This window comes from Leuresthes tenuis, unplaced genomic scaffold (assembly GCF_036924035.1).
Source record: "Leuresthes tenuis unplaced genomic scaffold, fLeuTen1.0.hap1 SCAF_7, whole genome shotgun sequence".
NCBI classification, from domain to species: domain Eukaryota; kingdom Metazoa; phylum Chordata; class Actinopteri; order Atheriniformes; family Atherinopsidae; genus Leuresthes; species Leuresthes tenuis.
Genome location: NW_027325361.1, coordinates 35,840,134 through 35,856,551, shown reverse-complemented (window position 1 = coordinate 35,856,551; position 16,418 = coordinate 35,840,134). Strand labels below are relative to the sequence as shown.

Below are 16,418 nucleotides of genomic sequence, written 5' to 3'. Positions count from 1 at the left end.
GCTGTGAACAATTATAAATCAGAAAGGCTAAATTAGACAAACTCTAAACACAGATTTATTCTGGAACAGTATTCTTTCGAATGATGATCTAAGCTTGGTCCGTATCAGAATGACGGAAGAAAAAAAGTCTGGAGAAGGCGAGAATAGCTAGAAAACCAGAAGCTACAACGTCAACTGGGAAACACCTGGAGGCAGTGTAATGGCACTGGGTCTCTTGTGTTTACTGATAATGTAAAGACTAAAGTAGCACTGGAACTGGAACGTACATCCGTATACACTGACTGTCTAAGCTGATTGTACGCTGCCACACAGTACAGATGGACTATGACCCAAAACTGGAACTATAAACAAGGAATGCAACCCAGATGGTTAATTTCCAGACATCAAGCACTATTTGCCAGCAAAGCACTTTTAACAAAGAAATGGGGAAAAAACTTAACGTTTGGACATAAACACTCTCATATTAAAGCTAAGTCTGCGCTTGAAGCCTTTATTCATAAGTAGAAATGTTTTTGTGAACAGTCCATCACTGCATGACATCATATTTTCTCTTACTGTAAAATTAAATAAAATAAATTCTTCAGGACGTTCAGAGAGGCTGAAACTGCTTGTTGAACTTAATCATGATCATTGAGGATAGTTCTTATAAAAAGGCAATAATGCATTACAGCATATGGACAAAAAGGTTGAAATCCACTACAGGACGGGGGCAATTTATTCAACTCTAATGATCGTTGACCATCTGAATGTAGATCCAGCCAAGACACCAGCTCTGGGCATACACTTAACGCCCCTGACTGGGTTAGCTGGAAAGCTGAGGGAGTTAGGGAAAAGGATTGATTCTGTTCATGATGCTGGATGTTACACAACAACACAGAATACACCATTTTCTGTATTCAGTGTCAGGGCCTCTGCTCCTCTGCATGACTTTGATAAACTACAAACAGCACTTCATCTGATGCTCTCCCTTTAATGCAATCAGCAACACTGGAGAAATTTAACACAACACAACATTATTTCTATATTTTAACACATCCTGACTCAAAGGTAATAAATCAATGAACCAAAAAAAGAAAACACTCTTGCTCATTCCTGAAAGCTGCAGACACTGCTTAACAATTTCACCCACAAGAGCAGCAATGAGGCGGCTTGAAGGCAGCATGAGATATACATGACACAAAGTATTCCGAGGGAATTATTTGATATTACGTAAAATGCGCCGAGAATGACTGGTTTTCATAGCAGCCAAAGCGGTCTCCAGTGTGGAGATCAGGTATAGGAGGGTGCTGGGATCAGTCTGGAGAACCCTGCTGTTGTAGTCGGTGCTGGTGCTGCTGCTGCTGTCGCAGCTTTGCGTCAGGAGCAAACGCATGCTCACCATGGGAATGACCTGCTGTCGGACTGACCGGCTCGCCAACTGGCAGGAAAAAAATGAGCAAAGTAACAGAGAAACGCAGGTGAAAAAAATATTACAATTCCAACACTGAGGAATGAAACCTTTACAGCAGAGCGCAGCTCATCAATGTTAACCAGTCTGCTGTGTGAAACTCTCCGTGTTCCTCCAAACTCATTAGAGCCCAGATGCTGTCTAATATGAGTCTTTACAAAAACAGGTCTGACAGTAGAAAGTCAATTCAGTGGTTAATTCAAATGATCAACACACTAACATACAACCCTCCTAACCTGTACATCCAGTCTCCACTCGAGATTGTGGTATGTCGGCTGAGGGGGCAGCAGCTGGCTCAGGGTGCTGCGAATCTGAGTGTGGTGCTGCAGGTAGAGCTGCAGCAGAGGAGCAGAATGAGGCGTCCAACATAAGCACAAAGTTTATACTGTCTCCTAATGTTAGAACACGTTAAAAGTCACCTGCAACAGGGTGTGATTAAGCTCTTCCTCAAAGCCCAAAACCAACACGGAGTCCATGAAGTCCACCTCAGAGATCTACACACACACACGCACATGCGCACACACATAGGTGAACCTGTCCATCTCAGATAATAGGGATTCACTTTGAGTTCAGCTTAATTTGTTTTAGACTAAAAGTTCTGGATATTTAAAGCCTCCTTCATGCCACACGTCTCACAACATGGCACAATGTCGAGCGTGTACAGTCAAACTGGCACTGATGTATGGAATCAATGACAATTATCAGGCGGTGTTGTACTCACCTTGTGTCTGGAGCTCTCTGTCATGAGGAACATCAGCCCTTCCACTCCACACTGTACCATTTCCACAGGAAAAGACAGCTTCCCTGTAAGCAGTGATGCCCAATGAACCTACTGTCCTGCTAGGAGGCAGGTGAGTGTGTCAGAGCTTCAGGAGGGACAAAGTGTCCTTATAACTGACTCAGGTGTATACACTCGGTGTCCATTTTATTATGTCTACTGGTTGAAGCTGACTAACAGCCACACTTGCCTTTACAAAATGTTTAAGTTTGAATTGAATGAGATATGATTCAACTTTCTAATCATTGTGGGTAAATGAATATACTCTACATAGCTGCAACACAAGACTGATGTTCCCTTGTGACATTTGGAACCAGACACAGCAGTCAACTGTTTGGAAAGATGAAACAGAGTCTTACTAGCTGCGCCTTCATAGATCTTGGGACTAGTTCCTTTCCTCAGGAATTCCAGCGCTATGTGACCAAACTCTGCAACCACTGAGGGAAAAAAGAAGAAAGGAAAAAGGCCTTGTCATACTGAGCTAAGCTTTTCAGAAGAGCAGATACCACAATTTTCCTGTCCAAAATATATCTAACCTAAAACAAAGGAAAATTGAGATAGCACAAAATACATGTTTTTTTGCAGAGAAGCAAGAAGTTTATTGTTGGCTGCAGCTGAAGCAGACGCAGTCTTACCGAACCGAGACCAGCCCTGCTGTCACGTCATCACTTAAATATAATAAAACAAAGTGACCTTTGGGTGTCTCATCCTTTTCTTTCCTTCCCTGACCCCCAGGACCCCATCTTCATTTAAAAGGAAACACTACAAGCTGTCTTTGGAAAGAACACAAATAACACACTTCCACACACCACTCATGTCTTCATTTGGATTTCTTTGTTACAAGACTTATCTGAAAGAAGTCCTGTTCGCAGTTAAATGAGGATGAGATGAGCCTGGGGCTGCATGGCTCTATCTGTAGCATCAGGGTTGATTACCGTTGAGTGCTTCTGCTGATTTGAATTGGGAGGCAGGGGGTGTTTCTACACTTGTCCTTCCTGAGCATGTGGCTGTGTGCAGGGACAGCAGGTGATCATGCAGATACAGTGAGAGAGAGCGAGATAACTCCTTTATGAACTCCTGAAGATAATCTCTCTTTTTTGTTTTAAAGTGAGATGAACTTTAATTTGTGTATGAAATTTTGAAGACAAAAACACTTTTAGAGGAATTAGCTTCCTGAAAGAAGAAGAACAGAAAAAAAACTTCGAGAAATCCATCTGAACAGAAGAGTCCAGCAGAAAAGTCCAGCCAACTGAAAAACTGACTGTTTGTCAAACTGTCCTGAGGACAACAAACACAGCCAGAGAATGAAGTGAGTGAGAACATCAGAGGCAACACAACCTGTACAAGGGCTTATAAAAACTAAATAATCTGCAAACTAATTTAAGTTAAAGCTAACAGCTAACCAACAAGATTGTAAACCTTAACAACGGTTACAAAGGAGGTGGAACAACAACCATGCAGCCTCAGCAAAGCCCTGGAACCTCAGATACAGCACATACAGAAGCTGTTCCTCTCTTATACACACAGGATCTGAAAAATTAAAGTGCCTGGGAGGCATACAAACAGAAAGTGTTGAAGGAAAAAGCAGAGACACTCTTCTCTGACTCCAATAAAAATGGAGACATCAGCAACCTGATCTTCTTCACAGAGCAGCCCACTAGCATGGCACTATGCCATAAAGACGCACGACCCCTCTGTGAAGAAAGAGGGGACCTGTAATGGCTGGAAACTGAAAGTCAAAGAGGAAGAAGACACAGACTCCCCCATGACATCAGTCAACATATATAAAAACGGGACTGTCATGGTGCAGGGGAACCTCAGGCAGTTTGAGCTGGACTTTCCCCTCATAAAAGGAAAAGCCCAACTGGAGAAGTGCCCCCCCCGCCTGATGAGACCCACACCCTGCCAGACACAATCACCACCTCAATCCCCACCTGTCCCCCTGCTGACCAGCCCTCTGAGAAGAGTGAGCCCCCCTGCTCTGAACAGGCCCATCACATCATCACCAACATGAAGTTGAAGTTCAGTGAGCTGGAGAGAGAGCTGGGTACAGCTTAGAGAGCTGATCAGCCATCAGCCAAGCCAGGAGGAGACCTGGAGCCTCAGCACGAAGCTGAGCAGACTGAGAGCTGCAGTAGCACAAGGAGAGTCACGTGGCAGCGCTGAAGGACCTGAAAGAGGAGGTGAATGAGCTGAGAGAGGAGAGAGAGCTGGCCTCTCTGTCACAGAAGCTCCAGGAGAGAGACAGAGTCAACCCAGGCCTGACAAGACAGGTGAACTCACACCTAGACCACAACCAGGATCCTGGGAGCCCCACACAGAAGCACCAGGACCAAGAGGTTCCACCCACCCAGAGCCACCAGAACCGAGAGGCTCCACCCACCCAGAGCCACCAGAACCGAGAGGCTCTACCCACCCAGAGCCACCAGAACCGAGAGAGTTCACCCACCCAGCAGCTCCCCTCCAGACACCAAACCAACACCACATCCACACACCCATTGATCGACTCCACCCCTCCTCCATCCAGACTGACACAGCAACCAGACATTGTCATCCTCATCGACTCCAATGGAAAGTTCTCAAATGAAAAGAAACTGTTCCCCTACCACAAAGTGGCCAAACTCTGGTGTCCAAACAGCCAACATGCCATGGAGCTGCTATCAGAGGAGCGTCTTGGTTCTCCGAGCCACATCATCATTCACACTGGCACCAACGAGCTGAGCAGGAAAGAACATCAGAGTCACTCAGACGAATGATAGAAAAAGCCTCCAGCACCTTCCCCAACAGTAAAGTAGTTATATCAACCCTGCTACCCAGGAAAGACAATTCACAGGATTGCCCAGACACCATTCACAGGATGAACAGCAGCGACTCCAGAGACTGCGTCCTGAAGCCTTACGTCCACCTGGCCCACCACCTCACCCTGGACATCAGCTGCCTCAACGACCATGTCCATCCATTTAAAAATACCATCCCCATCTTCGCCCAGACACTGAAGAACGTTGCTCTCAACTGAGACCAGTCCACCCCCCGCAGAAGGAGCAGGTCGGCCGGCAGCCCCCCCAGACCGCCATCCAGGCCCGACCAGAGCCCCTCCCGCCCCCAGGAGCCCCACCCCAGCGCCATCACCAAGAGCCACGCCCCGGCCCACTGAGCTACGCTCGGGTGGTGAGGAGAGCAGCAGACCCCCCCCCTTACCCCTCAAACCTCCAACCCCACCCCTACACCCCCACACAGCCAGCTGAGAGACATCCAGCACATGCTCATCCTGCTCTGCTCCCACCTGATAGGTCAAGTACAGTTTTAACACTGGATGCAACATTTTGAATATTAAATCTAAATAATTTATTATCTCATGTTGGAACATCTAGGGTCTGAGGTCCTCTGCTTTTGGCCTTAAGAGCAGGACCCCAGATTTCACCACAGAGTTAGGGGATGCAGATATATTTGTTTTACAAGAAACTTGGTACAGAGGAGACATTTCCACTGGTTGTCCCGCAGGCTACAGAGAGCTGGTGTTCCCATCCACCAAACTGAAAGGAATAAGACAGGGCAGAGATCCAGGTGGAATGCTGATTTGGTACAAAGCAAACCTTGAACACTCAATCGAATTGATAAAAAAGGCAGATCTTCAATTTTGCTCAAAATAAAAAGAGAAATTGTTGCCACAGATAAAGATATATTCATGTGTGCAGTGTATCTCCCCCCATCAGAATCCCCGTATCAGAATGAAAATGTCTTTTCCAATCTTGAAAATGAGATCAGTCACTACCAGGCCCAGGGGAGCATACTGATCTGTGGAGACCTTAATGCCAGAGCAGATGTAGAACCAGACTCTATCAATCCACATGGAGACAGACATATACTTGGCCAAATCAGCATTCCTGTACCTTCATATCCCCACAGAAACTATTTTTACAAAACTATCAACAAAAGTGGGCACCAATTCCTACAGCTCTGTCGAACACTGGGTCTGTGCATAGTCAACGGCCGACTTCGAGGGGACTCCTTTGGTCTCTACACAAAGCAATAGCACAGTAGACTACAACGTAACAGACCTAGACCCCTTCTACCTGAGAGCATGTACAGTCAGCCCCCTCACACCCTTATCTGACCACAGTAAAATTACACTGTACATTAGAAAGACAGTAACCCTCACGCAGCGGAGCCCATCAAACTGAACTATACAAAATAAGCTGTACAGGATATCAACAACATATTTGACAGTGCAGCAGAGTTATTCAATCTGAAACAGTATCAACATCACAAATTAAAAAATTTTAAAAAATCAGCCAATGAAAAGTGGTTTGATACAGATTGCAAGAAAAACAATGAGAAATTTATCAAATCAAAAACACAGACAACCTGACAACTCTGAGCTTCGCATCCAATATTGGGAAACATTGAAAATATACAGAAGAACACTCAGAACTAAAAGGGTGCAGCATGTGCAACACCAACTGAATGAAACTGAAGAGTCCATTGACTCTAATGATTTCTGGAAAAAATGGCAAACAATCAGCAAACCACACAAAGAAGAATTGGCTATTCAAAATGGTGCAATTTGGAAACAACACTTTGAAAATCTGTATAGTACTATTACACTGAATTTGACCCAGAATGAGCTCCTCAACAAATTACAAACTCTAGAATCAGTCCTTAAAGACAACCAGAACCCTTTAGATTATCAAATTACTGAAAATAAGCTAAAATCCAGGCCCTACAATCAAGGAAGGCCAGTGGCCCCGATGGCATTTTAACAGCAAGAAATTCAACATTGCCATATTGAAATTATTCAACCTTGTCCTCAACATTGGACATTTCCCTGACATGTGGAGCAAAGGAATCATAACACCAATCTTTAAAAATGGAAATAAATTTGACCCAAACAATTACAGAGGCATATGTGTCAGCAGCAACCTGGGGAAGGTATTCTGCAGCATCCTAAACAGAGCTGTTCAAAATGTTCTGAGCAAGAGTCAAGTTGGATTTACACCACAACACCGAACTACTGACCACATCTGCACCCTTCACACTCTCATTAACAAACATGTTCACCAAAACAACAACAACATCTCTTGTTTTGTAGATTTCAAAAAAGCATTTGACTCAATCTGACAAAGTGGTCTGTTCCTAAAATTAATTGAAAGAGGTATCTATGACATAATTAAAACAATGTACACAAATAATAAATGTGCTGTGAAGATCAACAACATGGAAACAGATTTTTTCCTCCAAAGTAGAGGGTGAAACAGGGCTGCAGTCTCAGGGCAACACTGTTTAACATTTATATTGATAAATTGGCTAAATCACTTGAACAATCGGATATCTCTGGCCTCAATCTCTCCGACACAAATATTAAATGTCTACTTTTTGCAGATGATACTGTTAGCTCCATCTAAAGAGGCATTACAACAGCAACTAGATCGTCTGCAAACCTTCTGTGAGACCTGGGCCCTGACAGTTAATCGAAAAAGGACGAGAATTATGGTCTTCCAGAAACGACCAAGAAGTCAGGGAAACCCAAACAAGTTCTTACTGGGCTCCACTGACATTGAACACACACATAACTACACATATTTAGGACTCAAAATTAGCTCTACAGTAAATTTTAATCTGGCCGTTAATGATCTCAAAGACAAGGGAAGAACGTTTTTTTACGCCTTAAAAAAGTCTTCGATAATTGACATTCTACTCTATAATTTAACCTGTTTTACTGTATGGTAGTGAAGTATGGGGCCCTCTTACAAATCAAGACTTTGAAAAATGGGACAAACACCCAATCAAATGCATGCATACTGAGATCTGTAGGAGCATTCTCAGAGTCCAAAGAAACACCCCCAACAATGGATGTCGAGTTGAATTAGGACAATTTCCCCTTTTAATTCGAATACAAAAAAGAGCCATAAAATTCTACCAGCACCTCAAAGCCAGCGAGCCCAGCTCCTACCACTACAAAGCCCTGCAATGCCAAGAGGAGAGCAAAGAAAGGAGTTCCCTCAGCCAGCTGGTCCACCGGCTCAGCTCCAACAACACAGGGTACAGAGACAGCCCTCACACAATCCAGCCCCACCAAATTATAACTAAAGAAAAAGACAATTACATCAACTATTGGACACCTGCAACCAAAACCCAAAGCAAACTCCAATGCTATTTGGCCCTAAACAGACAATACTCTATGGCAGATTATCTGAGCTCTGTAAGCGACCCCAGACTGAGGAAAACGTTGACTATGTACAGACTCAGGAACCACAGCCCGGCCTTAGAGAGAGGCCGACACAGACAGATGTGGCTGCCCAGGGAGGAGCGGCTGTGTCAGCTCTGTCCACACAGACAGGTAGAGACAGAGCAACACTTCCTATTACACTGCGACGCATATGAAGAAATTGGAACTAAATTATTTAAAAAATGAAAGATAAACAACAAGATTTTGATACCCTTTCTGATCAGGAGAAAATTAAACATCTGCTTGGAGAAAACAGCGTCAGTGTCATAGAGGCAGCAAAATATATCAGTACATGTCACAGCCTGAGAGAGACACAACAACAAAACACAGTCTCCTAATACCACTCTGCCTGTTTGGTGTAGAACGTGCAAATATGTAATATAAAATAGTTCATGTATTTCTATCTACCTATTGTAAATAATATGTAATTGTATTAATATATAATGTAAAATTGTATCATAATTGAATTGTAGGTCTAAGTATATGTTTCAGCTTTCGGCAACAATGGTTACCGTTCATGCCAATAAAGCAAATTTGAATTTGAAAAAAAAATTGAGAGAGAGAGACAGACAGACAGACACTTTATTAATCCTGAGTGAAATTCAAAAGCTTCTGAAAGCTTCTGTGTTTATTGCTTTACCAGCAACATTTGATGTCACAACCTCTGACAGAACCTCTCATCTATAAAACTTATTCTGTACCAACTCATGATGAATGATCACATCATCATTCAATTCAACCAGAAATAAAATTGTTGAGTTTTTTTTCCTTCAACATAAATTGAAAAAAAGAATGCTTTACTGCTTCTTGTTATATTGATTAAACAATAAACTCATCAAAATAAAAACTTGAATAAAAACAATCTGACATATTCTGTCCTATTTTTAAGGCAGTATAAAGTATTAACAGATTATACAATATTTTGCTATAGTACTGATCCAGCCCTCGTTTCTTTCTATATTTCATGAAAACAAATTGTTTCAGTGATTTATTGAAACAACATAAATATAAATACAGAATATAAGGCTGAAACAGAGTTTGTACAATTCTAAGGAACTTGAAAGTCTATACTTGAGCTATCTTAGTCTCCAACACAGCCTAAAACCTCTTAGACAAGCTTTCTGTCCTTTCTTTCTGTAGGAGGTGATGTGTCCCGTGTTCCTAATCAGCTGACAGCCCCACAGAGGAGGACACTGATCCTCCCTGAGACCGCTCACTCACCGGAAGCATCGACCTTCTGCAGGAAGGAAAGGTGTTCTTTATGGTCTTCAGACAACACCAACAGCATCTTCAGCAACAACGTCCAGAACCACCAAAGTGCTCAAACAGTCAAGTTGAAACATCCATCAAACCCGGAAAGCAAGCCGAGTTGTCCTTCTTCTTTGGTACTGTACAGCGATCTCCTTCGGAATTACTGCATACCGCCCCTTGTGGACAATATTGTGAACTACCTGCCTCTTTTCTCTGGAGAGTCCTGGGGATTACAAAAATTCTTAGTGGCGATGGTCTTGGTAGTAAAATTATGATAAAATTTAAAAAAGATTATTGGGCGTTTCCCATGAAAATTAAAGAATAGATCATTGGAAAGATTAAAGTTATTTATGACGCATCTTAGTCCCACAAACAGCTCCATCCATCCATTTTCTACACCTGCTTCATCCAACGCAGGGTCCAGGGGTTGAAGTCTGTTCCAGCTTCCATTGGATGAGAGGCAGGTTGCTGGACAACCCTGGACAGGTTGCCAATTTGAAAGTGCTCCTTAAGAGAAAAACTGTAGGAGGAGGCAGGGGGACTTTTAAGAGGTCGAGGAATTCATCAACTGGAGAAGAAAAAATGGATGAAAAGCAAAATGTGCTTCAGACAATGGATGACAGTGAGTTCTTAAAATGCTACAGAATGGACTGTGCATAGATTGTATCTGTCAATAATCTTATACAGCACATTTCAGGCAATATAAGCACTTTCAAAAAAGGAAGTTTTGAGCTTGATAAGAACGAAGAGGCCATCGGTGTTTGTTGGTAATGGATTTTATTACAGATGTGCTGACTGAGATCAGAGTTTTTGTCTTTTCCAGGTCAGTGTTGCTCTGAGATTGGTCCTGAATCATTTCAAAGGTCAGACTCCTATGCCTTGGCTGTCCAATCCCTGCTGCTGAAACTGGCTATTCAGACGTGGAGCATCACTTCACAGGTGATTGTGAGGGAAGTTCAGAGATATCAGCTAGGCTCTGACTGTTTTATGCGCTCATGCACCTGATATTAGTTCAGACTACCAAGTTTTCTTGGAGTCTCTGGGTTTGGTGCTGGAAAGTGAAATTCCTGGTGACTCTGTTGTCCTACTGGGGTACTTCAAAGCTCACGTGGGCAAAGACAATGAAACCTGGAGGGGTGTGATTGGGAGGAACAGTCTGCCTGATCCGAACTAGAATGGTGTATTGTTGTTAGACTTCTGTTTGTCATGCTTCTCTGCAGCTTCCCACCTGCCTCTACCCCCCCAAAACCCATAATCACTGTCTGCTCCCTGACCACTCAAATAAAAAAATAAATCAATAAACACACACAGTAAACTGGAAACCCTATAAAAATGAAGGCAAAAAAGATTTACCTGAACACAAACGTAAAACCCATTAAATGTGGTTTGCTGAATATTAGATCTCTCCTTTCCAAGTCTCTGTTAGTGAATGACTTGATCTGTGATCATCATATTGATATATTTTGTCTTACAGAAACCTGGCTGCAGCAGGAGGATCATGTTAGCATTAATGAATCAACTCCCTCTGACTATTTAAATGTTCATGTTCCTCGAATCACAGGCAGAGGAGGAGGAGTGGCAGCTATCTTCAGATCAGGGTTACTAATCAGTCCTAGACCTAAGACTAGTTTTAGCTGTTTTGAATCTCTGATTCTCAGTTTTTCCCACCCAAAGTGGAAATCACAAAAACCTCTTCTAATTGTTGTGTATCGTACACCTGGCCCTTATTCTGAGTTTCTGTCTGAATTCTCAGTTTTTACTTTAATATTCATGCAGATGTAGAAAATGACAGCCTAAATATCAACTTTAATTCTATATTAGATACTATTAGATTTTCTCAGTGTTCACAGACCTACTCACTGTGTTAATCATACCCTTGATCTTATGCTGACTTATGATATTGAGAGTGAACAGTTAACAGTATTTCCTCATAACCCTGTCTTATCTGACCATTTTTTGATAACGTTTGAGTTTACATTACTTGACTATACAGCTTTATATAGCAGGTGTCTATTAGAGAATTCAATTAAGTTTTATTTATATAGTGCCAAATTACAACAAATGTCATCTCAAGGCACTTCAATAATTCATAATTCCAATTCAAGCCAATTGGAGTTCAATTCATTGTATTCATAATCCAATCAAATCAATTAATCAATTTCAAAATAATCCAATTAATTCATATAGAGCCAATTCAAAAACAATTTCCTAGCTAAGGAAACCAAAAGATTGCATCAAAACTTCTCTTAAGTGCAATCTCCCGTCCTGAGCATGCATGAGGCGACTGTGGAGAGAAACAACTCCCTTTTAACAGGAAGAAACCTCTGGCAGAACCAGACTCAGGAAGGGTGGCCATCCGCCTCAAGCTGGGGTTCGAGAAGACAGAAAAGAGGGGACAACAAACACCGTAACACCATTCAAAGGATACCTAATGGAACAGGGAAACACAAGTTAATGACCACAATAATGTCACATATACATAATATTCATCCATTTTCTATACCCGCTTAATCCGTCGGTCAGGTCATGGGGGGGTCGGAGCCGATCTCAGCAGTCATCAGGCAAGAGGCGTGGTACACCCCAGACAAGTCGCCAGTCCATCACAGTGCCACACAGAGACAAATGAGACAAACAACCACACACACGCTCACACTCACTCCTAAGGACAATTTTAGAGAACATGCATGTTTTTGGATGGTGGGAGGAAGCCGGAGTACCCAGAGAGAACCCACACATACACGGGGAGAACATGCGAACTCTACACAGAAAGGCCCCAACCAGGAGCTGAACCTGGAACCCTCTCGCTGTGAGGCGATGGTGCTAACCACCACACCACCGTGCAGCTTGTACATAATATCATTTGAGAAATTAAACGGGGGAAAAAGTGAGGAAAGGTGTGATGAGGGCACCCAGCTGTATAGGCCTATAGCAGCTTAACCATAGGATGTTTCAGGATCATCTGAGCCATCCCTAACAATAAGCTTTATCAAAAAGGAAAGTTTTAAGCCTAGTCTTAAAGGTGGAAAGGGTGTGTCAGAAAAATTCTCTCAAAATTAGGCTCAGAGTCGCTGGATACGATTAACACAAAACATTTATTTCTTGCAAGAAAGAGACAAGTCCACACAACCTGTCAGGAAGCTGGCTCAGAGTTGTCTCACTAACAAAATGGTACTATTGCTATTTATATTGTTTATGCTTGCTGGCCACACAATGTTATGGGAAAAGGCATTACTAGCCATTTAATGTTATGGGAAGACGAGTTCAGACAGTCAAAACATTTTTGCTTGCTACATAGTATTATGAGAACCAAAAGACAGGAGGAGGCCTCCCCACATCACAGAAACTCTTATTCTTGCAGCTTTTCTCATAGTAAAACTATATAATTTTTCGAACAGGGTGTCTGCTACCCGGACATTTACTGCCAGCTTACTCCACAAGAGAGGGGCCTGATACCTGAAGGCTCTGCCTCTCATTCTACTTTTAGAAACTCTGGGAACAACAAGTAAACCTACAGTTTGGGAGTGAAGTGCTCTGTTAGGAAAATATCTTACAATTAGATCTTTAAGATATGATGAAGCTCGGTCATTAAGAGCTTTATATGTGAGGAGAAGAATCTTAAATTCTATTCTGAATTTAACAGGGAGCCAATGAAGAGAAGCTAAAATGGGAAAAATATGATCTCTCCTGTTAGATCTCGTCAGAACTCTGGCCGTAGCATTTTGGATCAGCTGAAGGCTTTTTAGAGAATTTGTGCAACAGCCCAATAATAAAGAATTAATTCAATTCAATTAAATTTTATTTATATAGTGCCAGATTACAACAATTGTCATCTCAAGGCACTTAAGTAATATAGTCCAATTCAAGCCAATTGGAATTCAATTCATTGTAATCATAATCCAATTAATTCATATAGAGCCAATTCAAAAATTAATATCCTAGCTAAGGAAACCAACAGATTGCACCGAAACTTGTCTTCAGTCCAATCTCCCGTCCTGAGCGTGCCTGAGGCAACTGTGGAAAGGAACGACTCCCTTTTAACAGGAAGAAACCTCTGGCAGAACCAGACTCAGGAAGGGTGGCCATCCACCTCGACCAGCTGGGGTTTGAGAAGACAGAAAAGAGGGAAAAGAGGGGGGAAAAACACCATAACGCCATTCAAAGGATATCTGTTGGAACATGGAAACACAAGTTAATAACCACAATAATGTCACATGTACATAAAATCATTTGAGAAATTAAACAGGGGGAAAAAGAGAGCAAAGTGAGGAAATGTGTGACAGATGAGGTCCCCCAGCAGTCTAAGCGTATAGCAGCTTAACTATGGGATGTTTCAGGATTACCTGAGCCATCCCTAACTATAAGCTTTATCAAAAAGGAAAGTTTTAAGCCTAATCTTAAAAGTGGAAAGGGTGTCTGCTTCCCGGACATTTACTGGCAGCTTATTCCACAAGAGAGGGGCCTGATAACTGAAGGCTCTACCTCCCATTCTACTTTTAGAAACTCTGGGAACAACAAGTAAACCTGCAGTTTGGGAGCAAAGTGCTCTGTTAGGAAAATATCTTACAATGAGATCTTTAAGATATGATGGAGCTCGGTCATTAAGAACTTTATATGTGAGAAGAAGAATCTTAAATTCTATTCTGAATTTAACAGGGAGCCAATGAAGAGAAGCTAAAACTGGAGAAACATGATATCTCCTGTTAGTTCTCATAAGAACTCTGGCTGCAGCATTTTGGATCAGCTGGAGGCTTTTCAGAGAATATGTGGGACAGCCCAATAATAAAGATTACAGTAGTCCAATCTTGAAGTAACAAATGCATGAACTAGTTTCTCTGCATCACCCTGAGACAGGATGTTCCTGATTTTAGCAATATTACGAAGGTGAAAGAAGGCAGTCCTAGAAACCAGTTTTATATGTGTGTCAAATGATAAATTCTGGTCAAAAATAACTCCAAGGTTCCTCACTGTAGGACTAGAAGCCAAGGAAATACCATCTAGAGTAACTATATAACTAAACAATTTCTCCCTGAAGCGCTCAGGTCCAAAGAGAACAACTTCAGTTTTGTCTGAATTTAAAAGCAGACAGTTCTGAGTCATCCAGGTCTTTATGTCTTTAAGACAGGCTTGTAGTCTGACCAACCTATTGGTTTCATCTGGTTTCATAGATAAGTACAGCTGAATATCATCAGCATAACAATGGAAATTTATGCCATGCTGTCTGATAACGTTACCTAATGGAAGCATGTATAAAGTAAAAAGAATCGGTCCAAGCACAGAACCCTGAGGAACTCCATGACTTACTCCAATGTGTGAGGAAGATTCTTCATTTACAAGAACAAACTATCTATCAGATAAATATGACTTAAACCAGCCTAATGCAGTTCCTTTAATCCCAATAACATGTTCAAGTCTCTGTAACAGAATGCTGTGATCGATCGTATCAAATGCAGCACTGAGATCCAACAGGACAAGCACAGAAACAAGTCTGCTATCAGAGGCTAAGAGGAGATCATTGGTAACTTTCACCAGTGCTGTTTCTGTGCTATGATGCACTCTGAATCCTGACTGAAACTCTTCAAATAGATTATTTCTATGTAAATGATCACAAAGTTGAACTGCAACTATTTTTTCAAGAACTTTAGACAAAAAAGGGAGATTGGATATAGGTCGATAATTAGCCAACACCTCTGAATCAAGAGTAGGTTTTTTAAGTAAAGGTTTAATTACAGCAACCTTAAAAGTCTAAGTTACATATCCTGTCAACAAAGACCGATTGATCAAATCCAATATGGAAGTGTCAATTAAGGGGAAAACCTCCTTGAACAGTCTGGTTGGGATTGGGTCTAACATACAAGTTGATGGTTTAGAAGAGACTATTGCTGTTGTTAGCTCAGAAAGATCAACTGGGCAGAAGCTGTCTAAATACAAATCAGGTTCGAAAGATACTTCTAAAGCTGCTCTACTTGATGATACATCAGTGATAATAGTGGGAAGGATTCCATTAATCTTCTCTCTGATAGAAACAATTTTATTGATAAAGAATCTCATGAAATCATCACTGCTGAGAGTTAAAGGAATACATGGCTCAACAGAGCTCGGACTCTTTGTCAGCCTGGCAACAGTGCTGAAAAGAAACCTGGGATTATTCTTATTCTCTTCTATCAATAATGAATAATAAGCAGTTCTAGCTTTAAGAAGTGCTTTCTTATACGTTATTAAACTATCTTTCCAGACTAATTGAGACTCTTCTAAATTAGAGGAACGCCACTGTCTCTCCAGCTTTCTTGCAGTCTGCTTTAACGCACGCAGCTGTGAATTATACCAAGGAGCCAACCTCTTCTGACTGATTACCTTCTTTTTCAGAGGGGCAACATTGTCCAATGTTGTACGCATTGAAGCTATAGTGCTGTCAACAAGAGAGTCAAGTTCTACTGGAGTAAAATTTAGGTAGCCATCCTCTGTCATATCTGCACATGGCAGTGAAGAAAAGGATGATGAAATTAACTCTTTAAATTTGGTTACAGCATTCTCTGACAGACACCTTCTATATGTAAAATTCTTCTCAGAAACTGTGTAGTCAAGTAATGTAAATTCAAAAGTTATTAAAAAATGGTCAGACAAGACAGGAGTCAGCACAAGGTCAAGGGTATGATTAAGGCAGTGAGTAGGTCTGTGAACACTTTGAGAAAATCCAATAGAGTCTAATATAGAATTAA

At 41.8% G+C, this 16,418-nt stretch overlaps 1 protein-coding gene across 1 annotated transcript; it reads right to left on the bottom strand.

Moving 5' to 3' along the window:
• Positions 1 to 200: 200 nt before the first annotated feature.
• On the bottom strand, positions 201 to 9,848 carry commd2 (COMM domain containing 2). The gene is made up of 6 exons (XM_072390267.1): positions 9,673 to 9,848; positions 2,585 to 2,662; positions 2,169 to 2,251; positions 1,867 to 1,941; positions 1,684 to 1,782; positions 201 to 1,417 (listed from the first exon to the last, which is right to left on the bottom strand). The coding sequence occupies exons 1-6, from the start codon at positions 9,737 to 9,739 to the stop codon at positions 1,196 to 1,198; spliced, it is 624 nt and encodes a 207-aa protein (XP_072246368.1). The 5' UTR covers positions 9,740 to 9,848; the 3' UTR covers positions 201 to 1,195.
• Positions 9,849 to 16,418: the final 6,570 nt, after the last annotated feature.